The sequence below is a fragment of the Myotis brandtii genome, unplaced genomic scaffold (assembly GCF_000412655.1).
Source record: "Myotis brandtii unplaced genomic scaffold, ASM41265v1 scaffold355, whole genome shotgun sequence".
Classification (NCBI taxonomy): domain Eukaryota; kingdom Metazoa; phylum Chordata; class Mammalia; order Chiroptera; family Vespertilionidae; genus Myotis; species Myotis brandtii.
The window spans coordinates 1,671,747-1,694,474 of record NW_005363642.1 but is presented as its reverse complement, the minus strand read 5'-3'; the positions used below and the strand labels follow the sequence as shown (position 1 = coordinate 1,694,474).

The window sequence follows — 22,728 nt, the reverse complement described above, 5'->3', positions numbered from 1 at the left end:
TACATATCTATCAACAAGTGAATCTAAAAATCAAATGAATAAAAAATCTGATGAACAGAGTAAACTGGTGAATATAATAGAAACAGGGGCATGGAAAGGGAGTGGACTGACAATTCTTGGGGGGAACAGCGTGTGGGGGTGCAGGAAGAGACTGGACAAAAATCGTACACCTATGGATGAGGACAGTGGGAGGGGAAAGGGCAGAGGGTGGGATGGGAACTGGGTGGAGGAGAGCTATGGGGGGAAAAAAAGAGGAACAACTGTAATAATCTGAACAATAAAGATTTAACTTTAAAAAATCAGAGTACCAAAAAGAAAAGAAAAAGCAATTAAAAAACAGGAGGATACCTTAAGGGAGCTGTGGGACAATGTATAACGTAACTATATTAGATAGCAGGTGTGCCAGAAGAGGCAGAAAGGGAGAAAGAGATAGAGAATGTGTTTGAAGAAATAATGCCAGAAAACTTCCCTAACCTGGTGAAGGAAAGAGTTACACAAGTTCAGGAGGCACACAGAATCTCAAGCATGACGAACACAAACAGGCCCATGCCCAGACACATTATAATTAAAATGCCAAAAATTAAAGGGAGAATCTTAAAGGAAGCAAGACAAAAGTAAACTGTTACCTGCAAAGGAGTTCCCACAAGGATGCCACCTGATTCCTCGTCAGAAACACTACAGGCCAGAAGGGAATGGCATGAAGTAGTCAAGGTAATGGAAAGCAAGGATTTGAGACCAAGATTACTATAGCCAGCAAAGCTATCATTAAAAATAGATGGTCAAATAACAAGCTTCCCAGACAAAAAAACAAACAAACAAAGGCTAAAGGAGTATATCACCACCAAACCAGCATAACAAGAAATGCTAGACTGCTGTAATGAGGAGAGAGAGAAACCTAAGCATACACAATTAAAATGGCAATAAATAAGTACCTATCAATAATAACTCTAAATATAAATGGACTAAATGTTCCAATCAAAACCATCTTTATGCTGTCTACAAGAGACCCACCTCAGAACAAAATATACACACAGGATGAGGGTGAAGGGCTAGAAAAAAATTTTCCTTGAAAATGGGGCGGGGGGGGGAATCTGGAGTAACAATAGAACTCACATCTGACAAAATAAACTTCAAAATGAAAGCTATCACAAGAGACACAAAGGTCATTTCATAATATTAAATGGATCGATCCAACAACCCCAAAGACTCCAACAAAAAGCTACGATTTAATAAATGAATTTGGCAATGTAGCAGGATACAAAATCAACACCCAAAAATCAACGACTTTTTTATGCATCAATAACGAAGTCTCAGAGAAACTAAACAAGCAATCCCATTTACCATTGCAACATAAAAATTTAAGATACTTAGGAATAAACTTGACCAAAGAGGCAAAAGACCTGTAGTTTTCCAACTTCTATGTTGGAAAAAGAAGATAGAAGACTATATAAACAAGTGGAAGAATATACCATGTTTATGGATTGGTAGAATCAACATCATTAACATGTCCATACTACCCAAGCAATCTACATATTCAATGTAATACCTATTAAAATACCAACAGCATATTTCATAGAGCTAGAACAAATACTCCAAAAATTTATATGCATTCAAAAAGACTCCGAATAGCTGTAACAATTTTGAGAAAGAAAAACATAATTGGAGGAATCACAATACCAGATTTTAAGTTATAATCAAAACAGCCTGGTATTGGCACAAGAACAGGCATGTAGATTAATGGAACAGAACAGAGAACCCAGAAATTGACCCAAGCAATTACGCTCAATTAATATTTGACAAAAGAGGCAAGAGCAAACAATGGAGTTAAGACAGTCTCTTCAATAAACGGTGTTGGGAAAATTGGACAGATACATTCAAAAAATGAAACTAGACCGTTATCTTACACCATACACAAGAATAAACTCAAAATGTATAAAAAACTTAAGTGTAAGTCATGAGACCATAAAAATCCTAGAAGATACCATAGGCAGCAAAATCTCAGTCATCTCTTGTAGCAATATGTTTACCGATATATCTCCTAAGGCAAAGGAAACTAAGGAGAAAATGAACAAATGGGACTACATCAAAATAAAAAGTTTCTGCACAGTAAAAGAAACCATCAACAAAACAAAAAGGGAGCCCACTGTATGGGAGAACACATTTGGCAATGATACACCTGATAAAGGGCTAATATCCAAAATATATAAGAAACTCATACAACTGAACAAAAGGAAGACAATCCAATTAAAAAATGGGAAAGCGACCTGAATAGATACTTCTCCAAAGAGGATATACAGATGGCCAAGAGACATATGAAAAAATGCTCAAAGTCACTGATGATCCGAGAGAAACGAGGTATCACCTCACACCTGTCAGAATGGCTACCATCAACAAATGACAAGTGCTAGCAAGGATGTGGAGAAAAGGGACTTTTCTCCACTGCTGGTGGGAATGCAGACTGGTGCAACCATTATGTAAAACAGTATGTAGTTTCCTCAAAAAATTAATATGCAACTGCCATTTGACTCCACATATAGGAATATATATCTTAAGTAACCAAAAGCACCAATCAGAAAAAAATGTATGCACCCCCATGTCCTTGGCAGCACAGTTTACAATAGCTAAGATCTGGAAACAGCCCAAGTGCCCATCAGTAGATGAGTGGATAAAAAAGCTGTGGTACATTTATACCATGGAATACTATATAGCAGTAAAAAGGAAGAATCTCTTACCCTTTGAGTCAGCATGAAAGGACCTGGAGAGTATCATGGTAAGTGAAATAAGTCAATCAGAGAAAGACACATATCACAAGATTGCACTCATGTGGAATCTAAATAACAAACTGTTGAATGGAGTGACTCCAGAGACATGGAAGCATGGAACAGAGTGCAAAATCTCAGAAGGAAGGTGGGGGAGTTTGGGCTGGTTGGAGGTAATTAATCAAAACCTTTTATGAAATATGCATAACCCATGGACACAGACAATAGGATGCTGAAAGCCTTGAGGTGGCCAATTGGGGGGAAAGAGGGCATACATAATACTTTCAAGAATAGAGAATTACAAAAAATAAAATAAAAAGAAGTCTTTATTTAGGTCGTTTGCCCATTTTTTCTTTTTGGATTGTTTGTCTTCCTTATGTTCAGTTGTTTAAGTTCCTTATATATTTTGGATATTAACCCTTTATCAGAGTTATCAGATTTATCATTGCCGCATATGTTCTCCCATACAATGAGTCTCGTTTTGTTTTGTTGATTTTTTCTTTTCCTGTGCAGAAGCTTTTTATTTTGATGTAGTCCCATTTGTTTATTTTCTCCTTAGTTTTCTTTGCCTTAGGAGATGTATCTGTCAACATATTGCTGCAAGAGATGTCTTAGATTTTGCTTCCTATAGTTTCTTCTAGGGTTTTTATGGTTTCACAACTTATATTTAACTCTTTTATCCTGTTGAGTTTATTCTTGTGTATGGTGTAAGTTGGTGATCTAGTTTCATTTTTTTGAATGTATCTGTCCAATTTTCCCAACACCATTTATTGAAAAGACTATCTTGACTCGATTGTATGCTCTTGCCTTCTTTGTCAAATATCAATTGAGCGTAATTGCTTGAGTCAATTTCTGGGGTCTCTGTTCTGTTCCATTGATCTATATGCCTGTTTTTGTGCCAGTACCAGGCTGTTTTGGGTTATAATGGCTTTGAGGTATACTCTTTACACGTTACTGAGAGTTTTTATCAATAATGTGTGTTGGGTTTTGTTGAATGACTTTTCTGCGTCTATTGATATAATCGTGTGATGTTTGTCTTTCAATTTGTTTATGTGATGTATCACATTTATTGATTTGTGAATATTGTACCAACTTTACATCCCTGGAATACCACTTGGTATGATGTATGATCTTTTTAATGTTTTGCTGGATCTGGTTTGCTATTATTTTGTTGAGAATTTTAGTATCTATGTTCATCAGGGCTATTGGCTTGTAATTCTCTTTCTTTGTAGTGTCTATCTGGTTTTGGAATTAGGATGATGCTGGCTTTATAAAAAGAGCTTGGGAGTGTTCCTTCCTCTTGGATTTTATGGAATAGTTTGAGAAGTACAGGTGTGAGTTCTTCTTTGAATGTTTGGTAAAACTCCCCTGTGAAGTTATCCAGACCTGAGCTTTTGTTTGCTGGGAATGTTTGATTACTACTTCTATTTCATCGATTGTTACTGGCCTATGCAGTTTTTCTCATTCCTCCTGATTCAGTTTTGTGAGATTATATTTTTCTAAGAATTTGTCTGTTTCCTTCAGGTTTTCTAGTTTGTTGGCATATAATTGTTCCTAGTATTTTCTTACAATCCTTTGTGTTTCTCTGATATCTGTGATTACTTATCTGCTTTAGTTTCTGATTTTATTTGTTTGGGTCCTCTTTGTTTCTTGATGAGTCTGGCTAACAGCTAATCAATCTTGTTTATACTATCAAAGGACCAGCTCTTGGTTTCATGAATTTTTTTTTGGTATTTTTTTATTTCCTTCCTTCTGTGTTTTTCTCTTTCTAGTTCTTTAAGTTGTGGGTTAAATAGTTTATTAACTAGACAGCATAGAGTTGGGTCATGTTTTTATATCCATTTAGCTACCCTACGTATTTTGATTGTGGCATTAAATCAATTTACATTTAAGTTTATTATTAATAGGTATTTATTTATTTCAACTTTAATTCTGTATGGCTAGATTTCTCTCTCTGTCTTCTCATTATAGCAGTCCCTTTAGCATTTCTTATAATGCTGGTTTGGTGTTAATGTACTCCTTTAGCCTTTTTTTTTTTTTTGTCTGGAAAGCTCTTTATTTGACCATCTATTTTTAATAATAGCTTTGCTGGATATAGTAATCTTGGCTTCAGATCCTTGCTTTCCATTACCTTGAGTACTTCATGCCATTCCGTTCTGGCCTGTAGTGTTTCTCATAAGAAATCAGATAGAAGCCTTATAAGAGCCCCTTTGCAGGTAACAATTTGCTTTTCTCTTCCTGCCTTTAAGATTTTCACTTTGTCTTTAATTTTTGGTATTATAATTATAATGTGTCTGGGCATGGGCCTTTTGGGGTTCGTCTAATGTCTTCTCTATTTGTACTGACATTCTTTATTTCTGTTTTCATAGTTAGTATATCTTTTCTCATGCTGTTGAACATCTTTACCAACATTGTTCAGAACTTTGTATCAGATAAATTTCTTATCTCCATTTCCTTTATCTGTTCTTGAGAATTCTCTTGTTCTTTCATTTGGGGGTTGTTTCATTATTTCCTTATTTTGGCTGCCTTTTTGGGTTTGGGACTATATATTAGGTAAATCTGAGACACCACTCAATCTCTAGTGCAGTACAGTGTCAAACGCTGTTTCTGACTAATTAGGTCACCCAAAGACTCAAAGCCTCCAGAGACTACCTCTGCTTGCAGACTGCCTCTGCCTGTAGTCTTGAATACCCCTCAGGCAATCGTCCACAGGTGTCATGAGAGTATTTCCAACAGGGTGTGGCAATGGCTTTCAACTAGGGGCTTATTGTTATTCTCAATGTCTTAATGGGTTTCAGAAACTCCACACTGTTGGACAAGGTGTTTTCCAATAGGGTGGGTCAACTGTCTTCCCCCACAGGCAAAATTGCCTGTATAGCAATTTTCTGCTTTGGAAAGATGCCCTCTGGAGCATGAGGGAATGACTCAGCACAGGAAACCAAAGGTGTCTGCCTTCTCTGCTCTAACCCCAGAGCTCCAAACCCTGGCTTCTGCTCACACAGCTCTAGTCCACTCTGCCCTCCCTCTGGCGGAGCACAAGGTGAGTGGCTTACAGGGATTTTCATGTGTTGGCTCTTTGAGGTGCCTACATTTCCAGCCATCTCTCCCTGGCAGACAACAACCCTGCTGCTTTTCATTGCAGCTATTATGCGGGTACCCTTCTCAGTTCTGGTGCTCTCTACTTGGGGATTAGACCCCAAAGTTCTTAGTGACAACCCCCCACAGTTGAGGTATCTCTCCGGAAATTCAGTTGCTCTCTGTGGAAGCCCAGCCAGCCCTTTTGAGCCTCCAGGTCTTCTACCAGTCTCTATGTGGTCTCCACTTTCAGTCCTTGGGTATCAGGGTTCTCTCCAGTGAATCTTCAGTTGATTATTCAAGGATTTTTTTCTGTATTTTAGTTGTAATTCCAGTTTGGTCCTGGGAGCATGTCCCAGCAGCATCCACTTACTCCACCTCCATTTTTATCTCCCCAATACTCAAGATTTTCTTAACAAAATTTCTGATTTAAATGTTAACTCATAAAAGTGGTATCCGGGTCAAATGAGAGCAGAATACAATCTTCTGACTCTAGCTATTTCATAACCATAATTATCTATATAATAAAGAGGTAATATTCTAATTGGTCCTAACAGTGTCCCAGTCACAACCGGTTAACAGGTTGCACGCGCAGGTTAACAGGTTGCACAGGAGCTGATGGGTGGGGACTTCACTCCCAGTGCTGGCACGTGCAGGCCTTCCCAGCACTGACATCACGCTGCTTTGGAGGCAGAGGCCACTCCCAACAGAGGCACGTGCAGGCTTCCTGTACCCGCCCAGCCCAGAGGGAGGCATCAGGACAGGCCGAGGCAATCCCCCCGCCCCCCATCGTGGTGAAGGCGCGAACAGGCCCGCCACACAGCTCGGCCTGGAGGGGGGTGTCAGGATGGGGTTGGGGCCTCGGCAGAGAGCTTTCAGCACTCTTGCGCCGGGTTCTAGAGGTGCAGAGAGGAAGGGAGAGCCGATGGGCAGTTAGGGGGATCAGATCAGGAGGGGAGAGCAGATAGGCAGGGAGATCAGACAAGGAGGGAAGGACAGTTAGGGGGATCAGGCCGGCAGGGGAGAGCAGTTAGGCAGTTAGGGGGACCGGGCCATGAAGAGGAGCAGTTGGGGGCATCAGGCAGGCAGGCAGGTGAGCACTTAGGAGCCAGTGGATCTGGATTGCGAGAGGGATCCCAAATTGGAGAGGATGCAGGCCAGACTGAGGGCCCCCCCCCTCCCATGCACGAATTTCGTGCACCGTGCCTCTAGTAATCTTGTAAGAGTTAAGGTATCTTAATGGGTTTCTTTCACTTACCTGTTTTATTTTCATGAATATAAGTATATAAGTATATTTGCTAGGGTGACGACTTATATTTTGCACCTTTATGTATATTGTGTACTTATAGATAATGTTTTTAGATTCATTGTAAATAGATCTCTACTGAGGTTAAAGTGTCTATTATTATTGGCCATATAATTAATTGGTAATACATGGAGTTTCTAGGGTATTTGATTTTATCACTTCCCTTCCCTCCCCCCCCCCACACACATTTATTAGATTAAAATATGTCAGGTGTGAAATGTTAAATTAGAAGAATTCTAACCGTTGATTGTATGTTTAAGCTTAACAATGCATATTTAGTTCATTTTTTTTTATCATTTTAGTAACGATGATGTTCTGTTGATTTCTGTGGAGAATCCTAATTTGACAACACCAATTACATCAAATCTAACAGGTATCTTAAGTTGATTAAAATGCAATTTATTAATTTAGAAAGCTTCAAATCAATGTTTAGAGAATTGAATATTACCTTTTAATAAAACAAAATTCTACTCTCAAAAATGTTTTACTTTATATTTGATTTATATTCCCTAAATAAATAAAGGACCTCTCAATATAATTGAATTTTCTTTTTAATCTGTGTTTATCAGTTTATGACCTTTTGTTTCCTTACCGTTTGTTTAATGGCTTTGTAAGTTAACTACTTACCTTTCACACATACATTATTTTTACTTCTTTGCTCTGGCCTATGTTGGTGGGGTGTTGTTTTTTTTAATGTTTATTGTATTGATTTTAGGGAGAGGGAGAGAGAAACAATTATTTGTTGTTCCACTTATTTATGCATTCATTGTTGCTTCCTATGTGTGTCCTAACCAGGGATCCAACCTACAACCTTGGCATATCGGAATGATGCTGTAACCAACTAAGTTACCCAGCCAGGGCCGATGGCTTGGTTTTTGTTTTATCTATTAAGTTATCTTATATTTTACTTAAGATTTAAAGTTTGCCTATTTTTTAAAAAATTATTTTAGAGAGAGAGAGAGAAACAGCAATTTGTTGTTCCACTTATTTATGCATTCAGTGGTTGGTTGACTCTTGAATGTGACCTGACCAACGGATGGAACCTACAACCTTGGCATAGTGGGATGACACTCTAACCAGTTGAACTACCCAGCCAGTGTAAAGTTTGGCAATTCTTTAGTATATTTGATTTTTTAAAAATTTTTGGTGTTTTTATAATACTGTTGTTGCTCTTCAGAGTTTCTGACTTATTATATTTATGTACACTATTATACCTTAACCTTAAATTTCAATTAAATTTCCTCTCAAAATAGCTCTCTGGTTGGCCCATCATTGCTCATTCAAAATTCTCCATTTCATTTTAATTTTTATGATATATTAGAGTATTTGCATTTTAATTTCAGAAAGCTTTGTCTCCACTTATGTAGCTACTTAATTGCCCCTGTGGTTTGTGCTGCTGCTATTGTGAATAAAATAGTTTAAGGAATCTTTGAGGGTTTCTTATTGGTTGTGTGAAGAATGCTCAGCCATCTCAGGTATTCTGATCTAAAGATACTGAACAAAAAATGTGTACATTTTCAAGTTTATTTCCTCAAATGGTATTTACAGATAGATTTTCAAGAGTTGCTAATATAGTTGTAAAACTTTCGAAGGATAAAATATTTTGAACTAAAATTATATTTTGTTTTAACTTGCTCATCGGTCTTTGGTATAGCTAAAGTCAATTGAGTTACTTTTTATGATTGTATAATAAGCAGATAATTAGCATTCCATTATTATTGTGTTTTAGCATTTATATATTACAAAGTACATACATATTTAATAGTTTCATAAACTTGCCAAATGTTCATATTTTAATAATTTTCTTTCAGATACTGGAAAAATTACATCAGGAAATTTTAATTCATCTAATGCTGTTACTGAAGTTATGGTAGGTAATAAATAATTGTCTTTAAATGTTGTTTATTTGAATGTGTTAGTTCTAGGAGTTAGCATAACCAGGTTCTAGTCTAGCTTGCATTAAAAAGCAAACAGCTAATGATAAGTATATTTTACAGTCATACTTAACAAATTAAGTTATTTGGACACTGCCTAGTCATATTCTCAAACTATAAAGTATTTCATGAGTTTCTCACAGGAGAGTTAAATTAAAACATAAATATTTATAAAATGTTCAATCTCTAGTTTCTGTATGGTAATCTAAAATTATGTGTTTTTTTTAAAAACATCTTTCCGCTATTGAGGCAAAAGTCTTTTTATTTTTTTTTAACCTAACTTTTTAGGCTGTAGAGGAAAAGAGTCTTGATTTTGTGATTGATCTGACTAAAGAAGGTCTATCAAACTGCAACACAGGTAACGGCTTTGTTTTTTTAAAAAAGAGGAAAGGGTAACAACTCAAAATGTGTATGACCAGTTTATGAAGTTTATTTTAGTACGTGTGTGTTATAGCTCTATACAATTTTTTATCACATGTGTACATTCATGTTACTGCTACCACAATCAAGCACACAACTGTTCTGTCACTACAAGATCCCCTCATGCTGACCTTTTTATAGGCATACCTACTTCCTGCCCCTAGTCTCTAAACCCAGACAGCTGTGAATCTGTTTCTACCTTTATAGTTAGGTTATTTATTCATATTTATATAAATATGATAATGCAGTATGTATCTTTGTGAGATCGGCTTCTTTCACTTAGTATGATTCTCTGTGAATGTTATCTAAATTATTAGGTGTATTAGTTTTACTTTTTATTGCTGAGTAGTAGTCCATGGTATGGATGTATAGTAGTTTATGTATAACTAGAGGCCCAATCCACGAAATTCATACAAGAGTAGGCCTTCGTGGCCCCGGCTGCCCTGTGGTCCCGTCCTCTGCCCAGTGGTCATTCCAGAGGGTCGTTGCACTGTCTGGTCTAATTAGTATCTTACCTCTTTATTATATAGGATAGTTTTTTTTTTTAATATATTTTATTGATTTTTTACAGAGAGGAAGGGAGAGAGATAGTTAGAAACATCGATGAGAGAGAAACATCGATCAGCTGCCTCTTGCACATCTCCTACTGGGGATGTGCCCGCAACCCAGGTACATGCCCTTGACCAGAATCGAACCTGGGACCTTTCAGTCTGCAGGCCGACGCTCTATTCACTGAGCCAAACTGGTTTCGGCTATATAGGATAGTTTATCCATTCACTCAGTGAAAGATATTTGGGTTGTTTGGGGTTACTATGAATCTCTTTTCTACCTATGGTATCATGTTTAATTCCTTAACTATAACAATAGTGATTGTGAGAGGATGCGAGGGCATGTAAACAAATCTAGCTAAAGCAGTGGTTCTCAACCTGTGGGTCGCGACCCCTTTGGGGGTCGAATGACCCTTTCACAGGTGTCACCTAAGACCATCGGAAAACACATACATAATTACATGTTGTTTTTGTGATTAATCACTATGCTTTATGTTCAATTTGTAACAATGGAATCGGGGGTCACCACACATGAGGAACTGTATTAAAGGGTTGCAGCAGTAGGAAGGTTGAGAACCACTGATCTAAAGGCACTGGAGAAAAAAAGGAGCAACTTTAATCAAATAACAGTTTGCAAACCAGGTAGACAAGGCCTCTGTTAGAAACCAAAAGCACTCTTCCAAGACAAAGGAGAGGCCATTTTTTACGGAAACCTTCCCACCCATAGTTTCCATATTTGCCTGCTTCATGTAAATGAGGTTTCCAAATTGTACAGTTTGGATTGGTTAGTATAAAATCAAATAAGGGTACATTTTGTATAGTTCTGATTGATTGGGGCAGGTCATAGTCTATTGGTTGGATAATAATATGGCAATCCTATATAATAAAACCCTAATATGCTAATCGACCAAAAGGGAGAATGACCAGTCACTACGATGCGCACTGACCACCAGGGGGCAGATACTCAATGCAGGAGCTGCCCCCTGGTGGTCAGTGTGCTCCCACAGGGGGAGCTCCGCTCAGCTACAAGCCAGGCTGATGGCTACAAGCACAGTGGCGGTAGCGGGACCCTCTCTCGCCTCCTCGGCATTGCTAAGGATGTCCAACTAAGGCTTATGCCTTCTCCCCCTGGGGGAAGCGGAAGGTGGACATCCCCCCAAGGGTTCCTGGACTGTGAGAGGGTGCAACCCGGGCTGAGGCCCCCCCACCTTGCGAGTGCACAAATTTTTTTTTTGTATGAAACTGTGCACTTGAATATTTAAAGGTTATTTGTGTCAGCTCTTGTGTGGTGATTAACCTACAGATTATGATTTCACAAATCTAGTTCTATTAATTAAAAAGTTTGTACAGACTCTTATAATCACAAAGTCATCACCTCTTCCAAAAAGGTTTTTTAACATAGTAAATAAAGTGACTGATAAATTTGAAACACAATGCAGATTCTTAATTGTCCTTGTCCATAAAAAATATATATGTTTCAATTGGAGGAGATTCATTGAGTGTATTAAACAGTATGTCATTGCACACACAATGGATCTAAAATGATTTTTACTGCTTATTATGTTCAAATTTCTGAAATGTTTAGAAGTTAGCATTCTACCCAGCCTTACAACTTTCCAACATGAAACCCCTTTTTTTACCATCCTCATACTGTCCCTAGTTGTTTTCAAACTGTTCTTGCAACTTTTAACCTTTTTTTCTTTCCTCATCCACATTTTCCCTATTTTTCCTTTCTTTCTTCTCAGTGTCTCTCTTCTACTCTCCCTTTTGTCCCTGCTCCTTCCTCTTTCCTTTTCACAGTCCACATTTCCCATCTAGGTAATTCCCTTTAGGCTAGCATAGACCTCAGCAGTAGAGATTCCTTCAATCCCAGCCTGCATGATTTTTCCCAGGACTGTGTGTATCACATATTCAAGCAGGATTGTAAATAGCTCTGTGTTTGCAAATATCCTTGTTAACCTAACAAAGCACAATCCTCCTCTGGGACCACTGAGAAGGGAGCTCTCTCCCCTGTGTAATTTTTCCTGGTTCCCAGTTACATAATGACTTAACTATTTACCTAAGTGGGTGATTGGTCATATTAAAGGAAAATTCTCTATTTGGTAACTTTGGATCTTGAATTTTTATCAAAAGTTTAGTTCACGTTTAATTACCACCCACATTGTAAACTATTCTTTGCTTAAAGGCTAAGGGATTGAATGTTGCAGATGAATTTAATTTTTAAAATCTTGTGTTGTTCACAGAAAGTTCAGTATCCATGCTGGAGTCATATATGAAATCTGTGTCAATCTCAAAAGAGACAACACCAATGGCCCAAAATGAAACCCAGGTACTGATATGAAATGCTCTGAAAGGGATAGTCATTTCAAATTGAGTGGAAATGGAAGTGCCCATTTTATTCATGAAGAAATATTTTGGTTACATTTTACCTTAGATTGCACTTAATGTCCTTGTGTAAACGTTCTGGTGTGCCCGGTCAATGTGGCTGGGTTGTTGAGTGCCGACCTATGAACTAGATCATAATTCAATTCCCAGTCGGGGCACATGCCTGGATTGTGGGCTTGGTCATCGATGGGGGGGAGGGGTATGTGTAGGAGGCAGCCAATCAATGATTTTCCTCTCATAATTGATGTTTTTATCTCCCTTTCCCTCGCTCTCTCAGAGCAATAAAAATATATTTAAAATAAAAATGTTCTATTGTGAGTCTACTTACACAACTAAAATAATTTCATTGAATTTTCTAGAAGCTACAAGAATTAAAACAAATACATTATTTTACTCCACGAATTTGAAAAGATTTTTAAGAGTAGTAGCCATTGTTGCTGACAGTGCACGGAAATGGGTGTTCTCGTACACTCACATTTTTTGTGTAAGTTAGCAGTGTTTGGGAACACAATTTGGAAATGAGATGGAACATTATCCAGAATGTCTGGGACCTAACCCATTCTGGTTAGTGTGATATTCCAGAGTGTAGAAGTCTTAACTGTAAAAGAAACTTAAGCTTAAAAAGACTGGATCCAACCTTACATATTCTTGAAGCATCCTTTTGTTATCAAATACTAGAGGCCTGATGCACGAAGATTCATGCAAGAATGAGCCTTCCTTCTCCTGGCTGCCAGCACCGCCTTCACTCCGGCCAGAGCCACCTTTCTGCCTTCGCTCCAGCCTGGAGCTGCCTTTCTGCCTTCCCATGCTGCCCAGAGGCCTGGAGCGGCTGGGGCAGTGGGGAATGACCCCTGCCGCTCAGCACCTGCCTATGCAAATTAACCCACCATCTTTGTTGGGTTAATTTGCATACTCATTCCTGATTGGCTGGTGGGTGTTGCTAAGGTACCTTAGTGTAGATATAAAAGCCTAAGCAACTAGCCAACTGTTTGACCGGCCGACTGGTAGCTATGGCAAACACTGACCACCAGGGGGCAGATACCCAACGCAGGAGCTATGGTGACTTGCCAGCTGTGGTTCTTCGGTGATGCACCCGGAACCAGAGAGGAGGGAGCCTGGTTCCAGCGTGTGTCACCCATGAACCACCCTCTCGCAATCCGGGACCCCTCGGGGGATGTCGAAGAGCTGGTTTCAGCCCAATACCCGTCGGCCAGGCCAAAGGTCCCTACTGGTGCACGAATCCATGCACAGGGCCTCTAGTGATTTTTATAAATGGATTGAAATAATATGGGAAATAATATGTTGTAGAACTGCAGTCAACTAGAACCCACCAATTCAGCTCACTAAACTTTTCATAAATGTGTTTCAGGTTCCTGAGTCCTTTGAGCATCTGCCACCTCTCCCAGCACCACCACAATCACTACTGGATCCGGTAGACAAAGTTCGAGACACACTTCCTCCCCAGAAGACTGAGCTCAAAGTGAAACGGGTGCTGAGACCCAGGGGCATTGCCCTGACTTGGAACATCGCCAAGATCAATCCTAAGTGTGCTCCTGTGGAAAGCTACCACCTCTTCCTGTGCCATGAGAACCCTGGTATTAAGTTAATTTGGAAGAAAGTTGGAGAAATTAAAGCTTTACCACTCCCAATGGCCTGTACTTTATCTCAGTTTTTAGCTTCTAACAGATATTATTTTGCACTCCAATCAAAAGACATTTTTGGGCGATATGGACCATTTTGTGATATAAAAGCTATCCCTGGATTTTCTGACATTCTTACATAAAAGAAAAGACTTCAATAATTATATATTGTACTACATTTTGTTTTTTTTCATATTTAAGTTTTATTTACAATGTTCTTCTAACACTATTTGCTATCTTAAGGGCCAGTTAAGATTGTGAACCCTTTGTGTAGGGACAGTCCTCTTCCCTATGTCGTAATGGCCTCTAGTTTCATGAATTTCTAATTCAATAAGTACTTCCCATGGATATGTTTCAAAACATACACTATCATGGATCCATGTCATTAAGCTGTGCTGGGTACAGTACTTTTGGTGACGATGGAGCTGCTGCTATCAGAAACCCTAGGATACAAGCAGCCACTATTTCCTCTGTTAACAACCAGCTTTTGGTGACCTGCTTGTGGTCAGTATAGGTACAGGAAAATCAGCTCTTAACTCAGGACAGATCATCCCTGGGGTGCATCTCCACCAAGATTTTATGAAAATAAATGTCTTTGCATTCTTTTGAAATTCTAAGAGCTAATAGTTTGTGTCCCTCCCTGTTTTTTCTTACACAAATCATTTGGGGAAATAGTCTGGAGATTTTCCCCAAATCTGTATACTTACATGTATATAATAAACTTAGTTAAGCATTGTGTGCTGTATACACAAAACAGTATCTTTTATAAAAGCATTATCCAACCCATTATTTCAGTTGAGAAAAATGGAATTGTCTGCCTTAGATTTAAGGCTTTAATTTGCTGATTCCCTATTGCTACCCATATTTTCTCATTCCTGGTTGCCATTATTACTTGAAGAAACGACATAACACTAGGGACTCCAGCAGATGTGTCCTGTGCAGACCTCTACCTGAGGGAGCACTGAGGTGAAGCTGTGACCAGCATATGTAGCCCAGCGAACTCAAAAAATGAACAGACTTGTAAGTATAAGTCAAGGCTCAGTGGGACAAACTGTGGGATGCTGAGGAAACAGAAAACTGTTCGTGTGAAAGTCTATTGAAGAGATACATTCTTTCCTGGTACCTGGTGAATGTTCAGGTCTCAGCGGGGCTGAGATTTTAAAAACTGAACAGGAAATAGTTTTCCTTGGTATTCTGTGAATGCCTTTACATTTTCAGTCATAAATAAAGCTGTTACTTTAAAGTCTCTTGTGTTTTTCCCTTCTCAAACATTACAACTGACGGAGCCAGAACCTGAACTGGGTTGGATGAGACAAGCTGCCCTCCTGTGAGGTCCCATTTCAGACTTACAGCAATGGAGGGCATCCTGCAGCACAGGACAATGGCTTCACTTTGGGGAGGATCATCTCCTTGGGTTGACGAAGACTAATGTTCACTTGCTAAGGAAACCAAAAGGCAACACAATAAACAAGATTCGGGTGTGCATCACCAGAGTGAAACTCCATCTTCAGCTGCCAAATCTGCATGTTGATAGGCACCGTCTTAAGCAAAAGAACTTTCACAGTAATAGGATGAAGGAGGAAAGCTGACAGCAAGCATCTTGGACATAGCTCAAAAGACAATGTTTCTTGCCTTTTGGAGGGGCAAGATTCTCCACTTACCTATTAGTGACACCAGAAGAGAGCCAGCCTAAAGACAGTAAAGGTCCAGGGAGTAAGCACCTTACCCACCCTGCGAAACACTATGTACTTTTAGTGGGAAAACCTTATGCCTCCTTTAAGCAAGACCCAAATTCTGATGAACTAAATTCAATAGTGAGAAAAGGCTATGAGGTGGCTTGTGGAATCCCCAAGGAACTGAGAGACCCAGGCTTGGAGAATAGACGGGAAAAAAATACTTGGCAACAAATGCATGAAGTTTCAAAACAGTTGATGCAATTCATATTCTACCACATAATGATATGTTAAGACCCTTGTTCATTTTTAAAATGGGGAAACAGGCCCAGGGAGCTTATATGGCTTGTCCAATTCGTAGACCCAGTCCACTCAAGCCCAGCACTGTGGTCCTGGATTCCCACTATCTTCACCATACTACATGCCTCCTGGAGACTGGACAGGTGCAACAGGAAGAATTCACTGCTGTCCTGGCTGCCATTTGCCTCCACAATCAAAACCAGGTACACATCTGATGGGCTTATCCCAGGGCAGGTGTGGAAGCTGCAAGGTGAACAAGAAAGCAAACCTATGGCATCTTTGGTCAATGAAGGATGCACTCTACTGCCTTTGACCCTCATAAGACAAGTGTGGTCACTTCGTATTGTGTCCATGTCGCCAAGCTGAAACAACCTTTCCCAAGAAGTCCTTCCCTGGCTGGTTCAAGATTATTCTGGGTCACGAGACATTGCATGAGATTCAGAAGCAGAATGAAACCAGTCTCGTTTTATGTTTTGATGGTGGATAAAGGGCATCAGCACAGCAGCTTGTACCCATTTGAACTGCTGGCTCATGGACCTGTAGCTTAGCCCAGAGCCGCCTCTGCCTGTCCAAGTACAGGGCACCTTATGTATGCTGCTCTGTGCTCTTCCTACAGGCCTGTGAGTCCCATGGCTTCAAGGGCAGATGTCGTGACACAGACACACTTCAGGTTTGTTCTTGCTCTTATCCACATCCACTCTTCCTTCACCACTGCCACCTGGCTGACCTCTAGTGACTCCTGGCTCAATAGTAGACTCGGAAGAGTTTGCACAGCCTTCTCCACCAGCTCTGCCACACTGGGCCAAGTCCAGCCCTATAGTAGATTCCTTGTTCTACAGCTTCAGTGGCTCCCTCACTGAGACTGAGAGTGTCCTCAGGCAGAGGAAGAGTAGCCTCACTCAGGAGTGTTGAGTATGGCCCTAGCTTGTCCCACTGTCCTACAGAGTGAGATGTTTCATATTGTTCCCATAGGGTATTAATATAGGGAAGGGGCATGAGAACTAAACACATAGACCAAAGTAAAGCCATGCTAAAGTCTGCATGCCTCCAGATGCAAAACTTGGTTAATCAGTCATGAGATCAAATCACAAGGAACTCACAAAATAGAGAAAATTCTTGTAAAGTTTCCTATTAATAGCTTGCTCATACCACAAACACATCCTATAAAAGAAAATAGACCACAAAATACACCTTTTAAAAGTTAAACCCAGCCCTAACTGGTTTGGCTCAGTGGATAGAGCATCGGCCTGCAGACTGAAAGGTCCCAGGTTCGATTTCGGTCAAGGGCATGTACCTTGGTTGTGGGCACATCCCCAGTAGGGGGTTTTCGGGGGGCAGGTGATCGATGTAAAAAAATCAAAATACATTTAAAAATAAAAGTTAAACCCAACAATTCCCATTCCAGTAATTTTTCATAGGTGCTACAAACAGATACAAGCTCTACCTCCAGAGAAGGTTAAGGTCTCTCCCTCTCTCTTACTCTACTAGTGAGGAGAGACCAGGACTCTTTGTGAAGTGGCTTTTCTTGCTTGTCCTCTTTGCTCAGTGATCTTGCTGCCTTACTTCAAGGCTCATTCTTAAATTCTTTCTGGCATGAAGCCAAGAACCCTCTTGGTTCTGGGGTTGAGTCCCCACCAGGGACTCACCCCTCCGAAATCAGTATGAACTTTACAAACAGACCCTTGTGTCCGAAAGCTACTTCCAACACCTAACTGTAATTCAGGCAACCCATTTCATCTCTCTGGGCCTCCTTTGTGCTGCCTCCTATATTTTGTAATAGGCTCCCTCCCACCCTTCCCTCTCCCTCTCTGCTTGCTTAACTGGTTCTGCTGCATGAGACCAAGAACCCTGATAGATATGGTGCTATAGTAGGCAGACAGGCATGAGCAGAGCAAGACAATAGGCCAGGTACAGAATGTCACCAGGGCAGAAAGCGCCTAGCAATGGATACCTAGCAACAAGCAGAACTAGGAGAGCAAGTGTTAGGAATTAGGTATTGTTAATTAGGACCTTTCCCCTGAGGCATCCTTTCCTCCCTTAGAGCTGCTCCAGTCATACAGCTCAGATCTTCCCATTGACCTTTTCTCCTCTGGCATGTGGTTAGTCATGTGTTGTAGTAATATATGGAAATGTTTAAAAATGCTTTAAAAATACCTAAACATGTTCAAAAGGTTTTAAAATGTTTGAGTTAACTTTCCTGAAACCTGAAATGTGATATTAAGGACACATTCCCCATTGCCCTGATGCGTGTGTACCCCATAGATAAGGACTTGAACTCCAGTTACTGGCTCAGAGTGACTTGCTAAGATAACCATTTGTGTGAGTGATGTACTCTCCCTAGATAACCACATGTATCCCCTCACCCTGTTTGAGATTAACATGTATGCATTGATGTAATTCATTAATAGCCACCTGAACTGCTGCGGGTACGAAACAGGCTTTAAAAATGGGTCCTGGCCAACCAACAGTGCTCCCCTGTCGAGACAGCCACAAAGACACATCCTTTTGTCAGTCTGGCAAGCAACGCCGCTCCACGCTCCTCTCTCTGCCAGACGACAGAAGAACGACTAGTACCTCACAATCGAGACGTGACAGAGCTCTCAGGTGAGGAACGCTGGCCCCCTGTATCCGGGCCGGACCAGCCCAGCTGCTGGACCCCAGAGGACAGCACCACCGGCATCCCATCAAGCCTGTACTCACAGCATCAGGAACTTTTGTGAGTAAAAAATGCTGTGTGATTTGCAATTGCCTATGTTTCATGTGGTGTAATTCCTCCAGCAGTTAGTTGAATCATTTTGCATACGCTTAAAACTGAAATTAGCCTGACCGGGTTGGCTCGGTGGATGGAGCATCGGCCTTCAGCCTTCAGACTGAAGGGTCCCAGGTTCGATTCCGGTCAAGGGCATGTACCTTGGTTTCGTGTTGGGAGCCATTGGAAATTGCATATACATCTCCAGCTTACAACACAATAGGTTTCTGGTCTCCCCCAAGCCAACTCCCGGGAACCACTTAAGCCTTGTGGTTTAGCCTGGAGTTAAAAGATAACCTACCCTCACCCTAAGTACACAGCTGCTAAATCTCTGCTGATAAGCACACATCTCCGCTGATAAGCACACAGCCATCCGGAGCCTGCTAAACCTCTAGTGATAGGCTACTGCCCATGGACCCCTTTACCCACCCCCTTCCTCTAGAACGATACAAATTCTACACGCTGTAAAAATAAAGTTGAGGCTTGATCAGAATTTTTTTCTCCCCCCAACCCCCTTAGAGAAAAAAAAGGGGATTGGAGAAAAGCCCCATCTGACTTTCATACTAGGATAGGAGACAACAGGACACGTCACCATAGGTCATCTAGAAGAAAGCGGTTAACCCCCACCAGAAATTCAAGTGGCTGATGTGGTCTGGAGAAGCCTGCAGCTGGGAGTGGGGGTCCCCACAGGCTCCCTCAGCTATCCCAGGTTTTGGGTACAAAAAATATTAGGTCTATGCTGAAAGAGCCAGGCCAAGAGACGTTGTGAGAGTTTAAGAAATTTTATTACATTGTCTCACAGCAGCTGAGACCAGTGTGTCAGTGTCAGCGGGCAGAGTAGGGGGAGCGGGATATTTATGTCTTTTGTATGTTGGGAGCCATTAGAAATTACATATACATCTTCAGCTTACAACACAATAGGTTTCTGGTCGCCCCAAGCCAGCTCCCGGGAACCACTTAAGCCTTGTGGTTTAGCCTGGAGTTAAAAGATAACCTACCCTCACCCTAAGTACACAGCTGCTAAATCTCCGCTGACAAGCACACATCTCCGCTGATAAGCACACAGCCATCCGGAGCCTGCTAAATCTCTAGTGACAGGTTACTGCCCATGGACCCCTTTACCCACCCCCTTCCTCTAGAACAATATAAATTCTACACGCTGTAAAAATAAAGTTGAGGCTTGATCAGAACACTGTCTTGCCTCCATTCTTTCGTGTCCCTTGTTTGTCTCATTCTCCTAGGGTGTCTCTTCCTTCCCCCATTGTTGTCCCGCGGGTTGGGACAAGAAAGTGTCTAACAGCACTGACCCATCAACGAGTGGAGACCCCCTGGGTGTCAGCGGGCAGAGTAGGGGGAGCGGGATATTTATGTCTTTTGTAAAGGTCAGTCAGAGTCACCACTGGACCAGGTGCAGGTAGGGCCGGGTGGAGGCGGTCCACTGGGAATTGGGTGAGGCCCTTTACTGCAAACTGAAGGCCATTAGTCATGAAACCTACAATGAGAATAACAGGAAAATCGCCGGGAGTGGCAAGAGCTCCCAGCAGGGCATAATGGAGCACAAGAAAGTGTCTAACAGCACTGACCCATCAACGAGTGGAGACCCCCTGGAAGGACATACCAGGAAAGCTGATAGTCCATTGAGATTTTCCCCTGGGACCTCCTCTAAAATCTCCACCCTTAAAGCCCTGAGGACAGAGGGCCCAGCAAGCTCGCCCTCCTGGGAGCACACGCGCACCTTTCCCTGCCCCTCCTTGCAGGTGCGGAACCTTTACCTTCCTCCCTCCTAAGCTCCAAGGGCCCTTCCTTTACCTGGACAACTTGTTTCCCAAGCCCATTTCTTCTATGAATTACGTCTGCCTCTGTGATTTTATAATTAACTGTTCTCTTACAGTTTGAGTCTTGGCTCTGAATTTTTTCCTAGCCAGAACTCAAGTACCGAGGTTGCTGAACCGAGGGTGACCCCTGACACCTTGTGCTATGGCCACATCCTGCCCGAGGAACACAGCACACTCTACACCTGGACTCGGGTGAAGCCAGCTCCGCCCCAGAGCCCCCACCTTAACCTTCAAGCAGCCCTTAAAAACCCCAGTCCCTCACGGGACTATAGCTCTGGGCCCCTTTCCTCCCTTGGAAAGTGAATAAACCTTTTTTTGCTCAGTTACTCTTCTCTGAATTCTTTCACAACCTGCAACTCAAATGGAAACAGCCATCAGAGCCCAGCTAACAAGACAAATTAACAGGAGGAAAAATCAAGGTTTTAATATATACACGTGGGGAATTCACATAAGCATGAAAATTCTTAAGACAATGAGACATTACTGGACAAGGGGGGGGGGAGCGGAATGGGTATTAGATTTCAGAAGTGAGAGTGGGCGATTTATAGGTAGTTGCTAGGTGATCAGAAACAATGGACGCGGGCTATCTAGCTACCATACTTAATTCAAACTAGGCGAAGGGGGACATCCTGAGGTTGCCTTTCTGAAGCAGGTTTCTCTGTTTGAATCTCTTGGGCAAGAAAGGGGGGAGGAATAAAGATTCGTTCTAAGTCTTGTTTCTTACTAAACAGCTTAAAATCGATATCAGGGTGGCAAAACTTTGGTTCCCTTCGCCACCAATAAGGAAGACACAAAGTCCCCCTCAGTCACCTTAAGGGGGCTTCCCTCAGGAAGCTGTGCCCAACATAACGAAATCCGATTGAGGCCTTTTCTGGAAGTCGCTGATAACAACCGAAGTGGCAAAAGTTCAGAGATAGACTAACGCATTTACACATTACCCATGACCACAAGTCCAGAGGAGGGAGGGAGAGAATTCAACTTGCAAAATAAATAAGTAAAAAAGCCCTATAATTAGACAAATCCAGTAAGCCCCTACTTTTCAGTCTCAGCAGATTGGGGGTGGGGAGGAGGCTGTAATGCAACTACTTGGTTTTGATGGGGGATGAGGATATGCCACCCCAAAATATGCCGCTTTGACATAAGGATTATGTTGAGCTGAAGGCAACTGAGAAACAGAAGACATGGGAAGAGCTCTCTGCCTTCCTCCTCTCAGCCTAAACTCCAGGCATAAAGGAAAGTTGATGTAAATTTGTAAAGGAAAAGTGACACAAATTTCCATTTGTAAAGGTGTTCCCCTCTCCTACCAGGAAGGCCGGAGATGCTGGAGATGAGTCTGCATAACAATCCCTACTAAACCACCTTTATTGATTATGCATTCCTAGTCCCTTCCCCAGGGAACCACCTCTGCAAGCCCCCAACCCCTTGCCTTTGTCTCCTCACTTCTCCATAATTTATCGCCCTTTGTTTAAGCCCCCAGGCCTTACCCCTCCCATCTTTGGGGTTTCACTTATTTCTCTGAAGCCCCAGTGCTGGCAAAAATAATAAAATTTGTATTGCTTTTCTCCTGCTAATCTACCTTTTGTCAATCCACAGGCTCCATTCATTCACAGAACAGAAACAGGAATTTTGGGGGGTGAAAAAGACAGGTTTAGGAAATTTTAGAAATTAAAGGGGATCATGGAAGAAGCACAGGGCTGCAGAGCAGCAGAAGGTATATTTCCATAGAATAGGGGAGCTGAAAAGCTGCAACAGGTACATTTCCGTAGAATGAGGGAGCTGGGGACAGAAGGTCTATATTTACAAAATAAAGGGAAGGAAGCCCTTCATCCAGAAGGAGAAGAAGAAATCCCAAAGGGAAAAGGAAAACAATAATGAAGGGGGGAGACGGGGGAGAACCCCACGTGAGGTTCAACCTTTGAGCTCAGAAGTTACTATAGTAACAAGTCCAAGGAAATAATGAGCAATCAGAGGGGCAATCAAGGCACAAAGATCTGCAGCCTTTATAAGCCTTAGGGCAGTGGTCAGCAAACTGCGGCTCGAGAGCCATGTGGGGCTCTTTGGCCTCTTGAGTGTGGCTCTTCCACAAAATACCACGTGCGGGCGC

At 41.3% G+C, this 22,728-nt stretch overlaps 2 protein-coding genes across 4 annotated transcripts in view; both read left to right on the top strand.

The window, feature by feature from the left end:
* Positions 1-15,310, top strand: part of ATF7IP2 (activating transcription factor 7 interacting protein 2) — a 79,326-nt gene extending 64,016 nt beyond the window's left edge. For both annotated transcript variants that reach the window (XM_014544193.1, XM_014544194.1), the window contains 5 exons: positions 7,443-7,513; positions 8,952-9,010; positions 9,363-9,432; positions 12,286-12,371; positions 13,797-15,310. In XM_014544193.1, the coding sequence (XP_014399679.1) occupies positions 7,443-7,513; positions 8,952-9,010; positions 9,363-9,432; positions 12,286-12,371; positions 13,797-14,210 (700 nt within the window). In that variant the 3' untranslated portion in view covers positions 14,211-15,310. The remainder of the gene's footprint in view (positions 1-7,442; positions 7,514-8,951; positions 9,011-9,362; positions 9,433-12,285; positions 12,372-13,796) is intronic.
* A 675-nt stretch (positions 15,311-15,985) lies between these two features.
* Positions 15,986-20,927, top strand: LOC106727055. Of its 2 annotated transcripts, none has more exons than XM_014544197.1 (3): positions 15,986-16,243; positions 18,593-18,756; positions 20,711-20,927. In XM_014544197.1, the coding sequence occupies exons 1-3, from the start codon at positions 16,028-16,030 to the stop codon at positions 20,925-20,927; spliced, it is 597 nt and encodes a 198-aa protein (XP_014399683.1). In that variant the 5' UTR covers positions 15,986-16,027. The 2 variants fall into 2 exon arrangements, with proteins under 2 accessions (XP_014399683.1, XP_014399682.1); XM_014544196.1 differs by having other exon boundaries at positions 20,681-20,927.
* Positions 20,928-22,728: the final 1,801 nt, after the last annotated feature.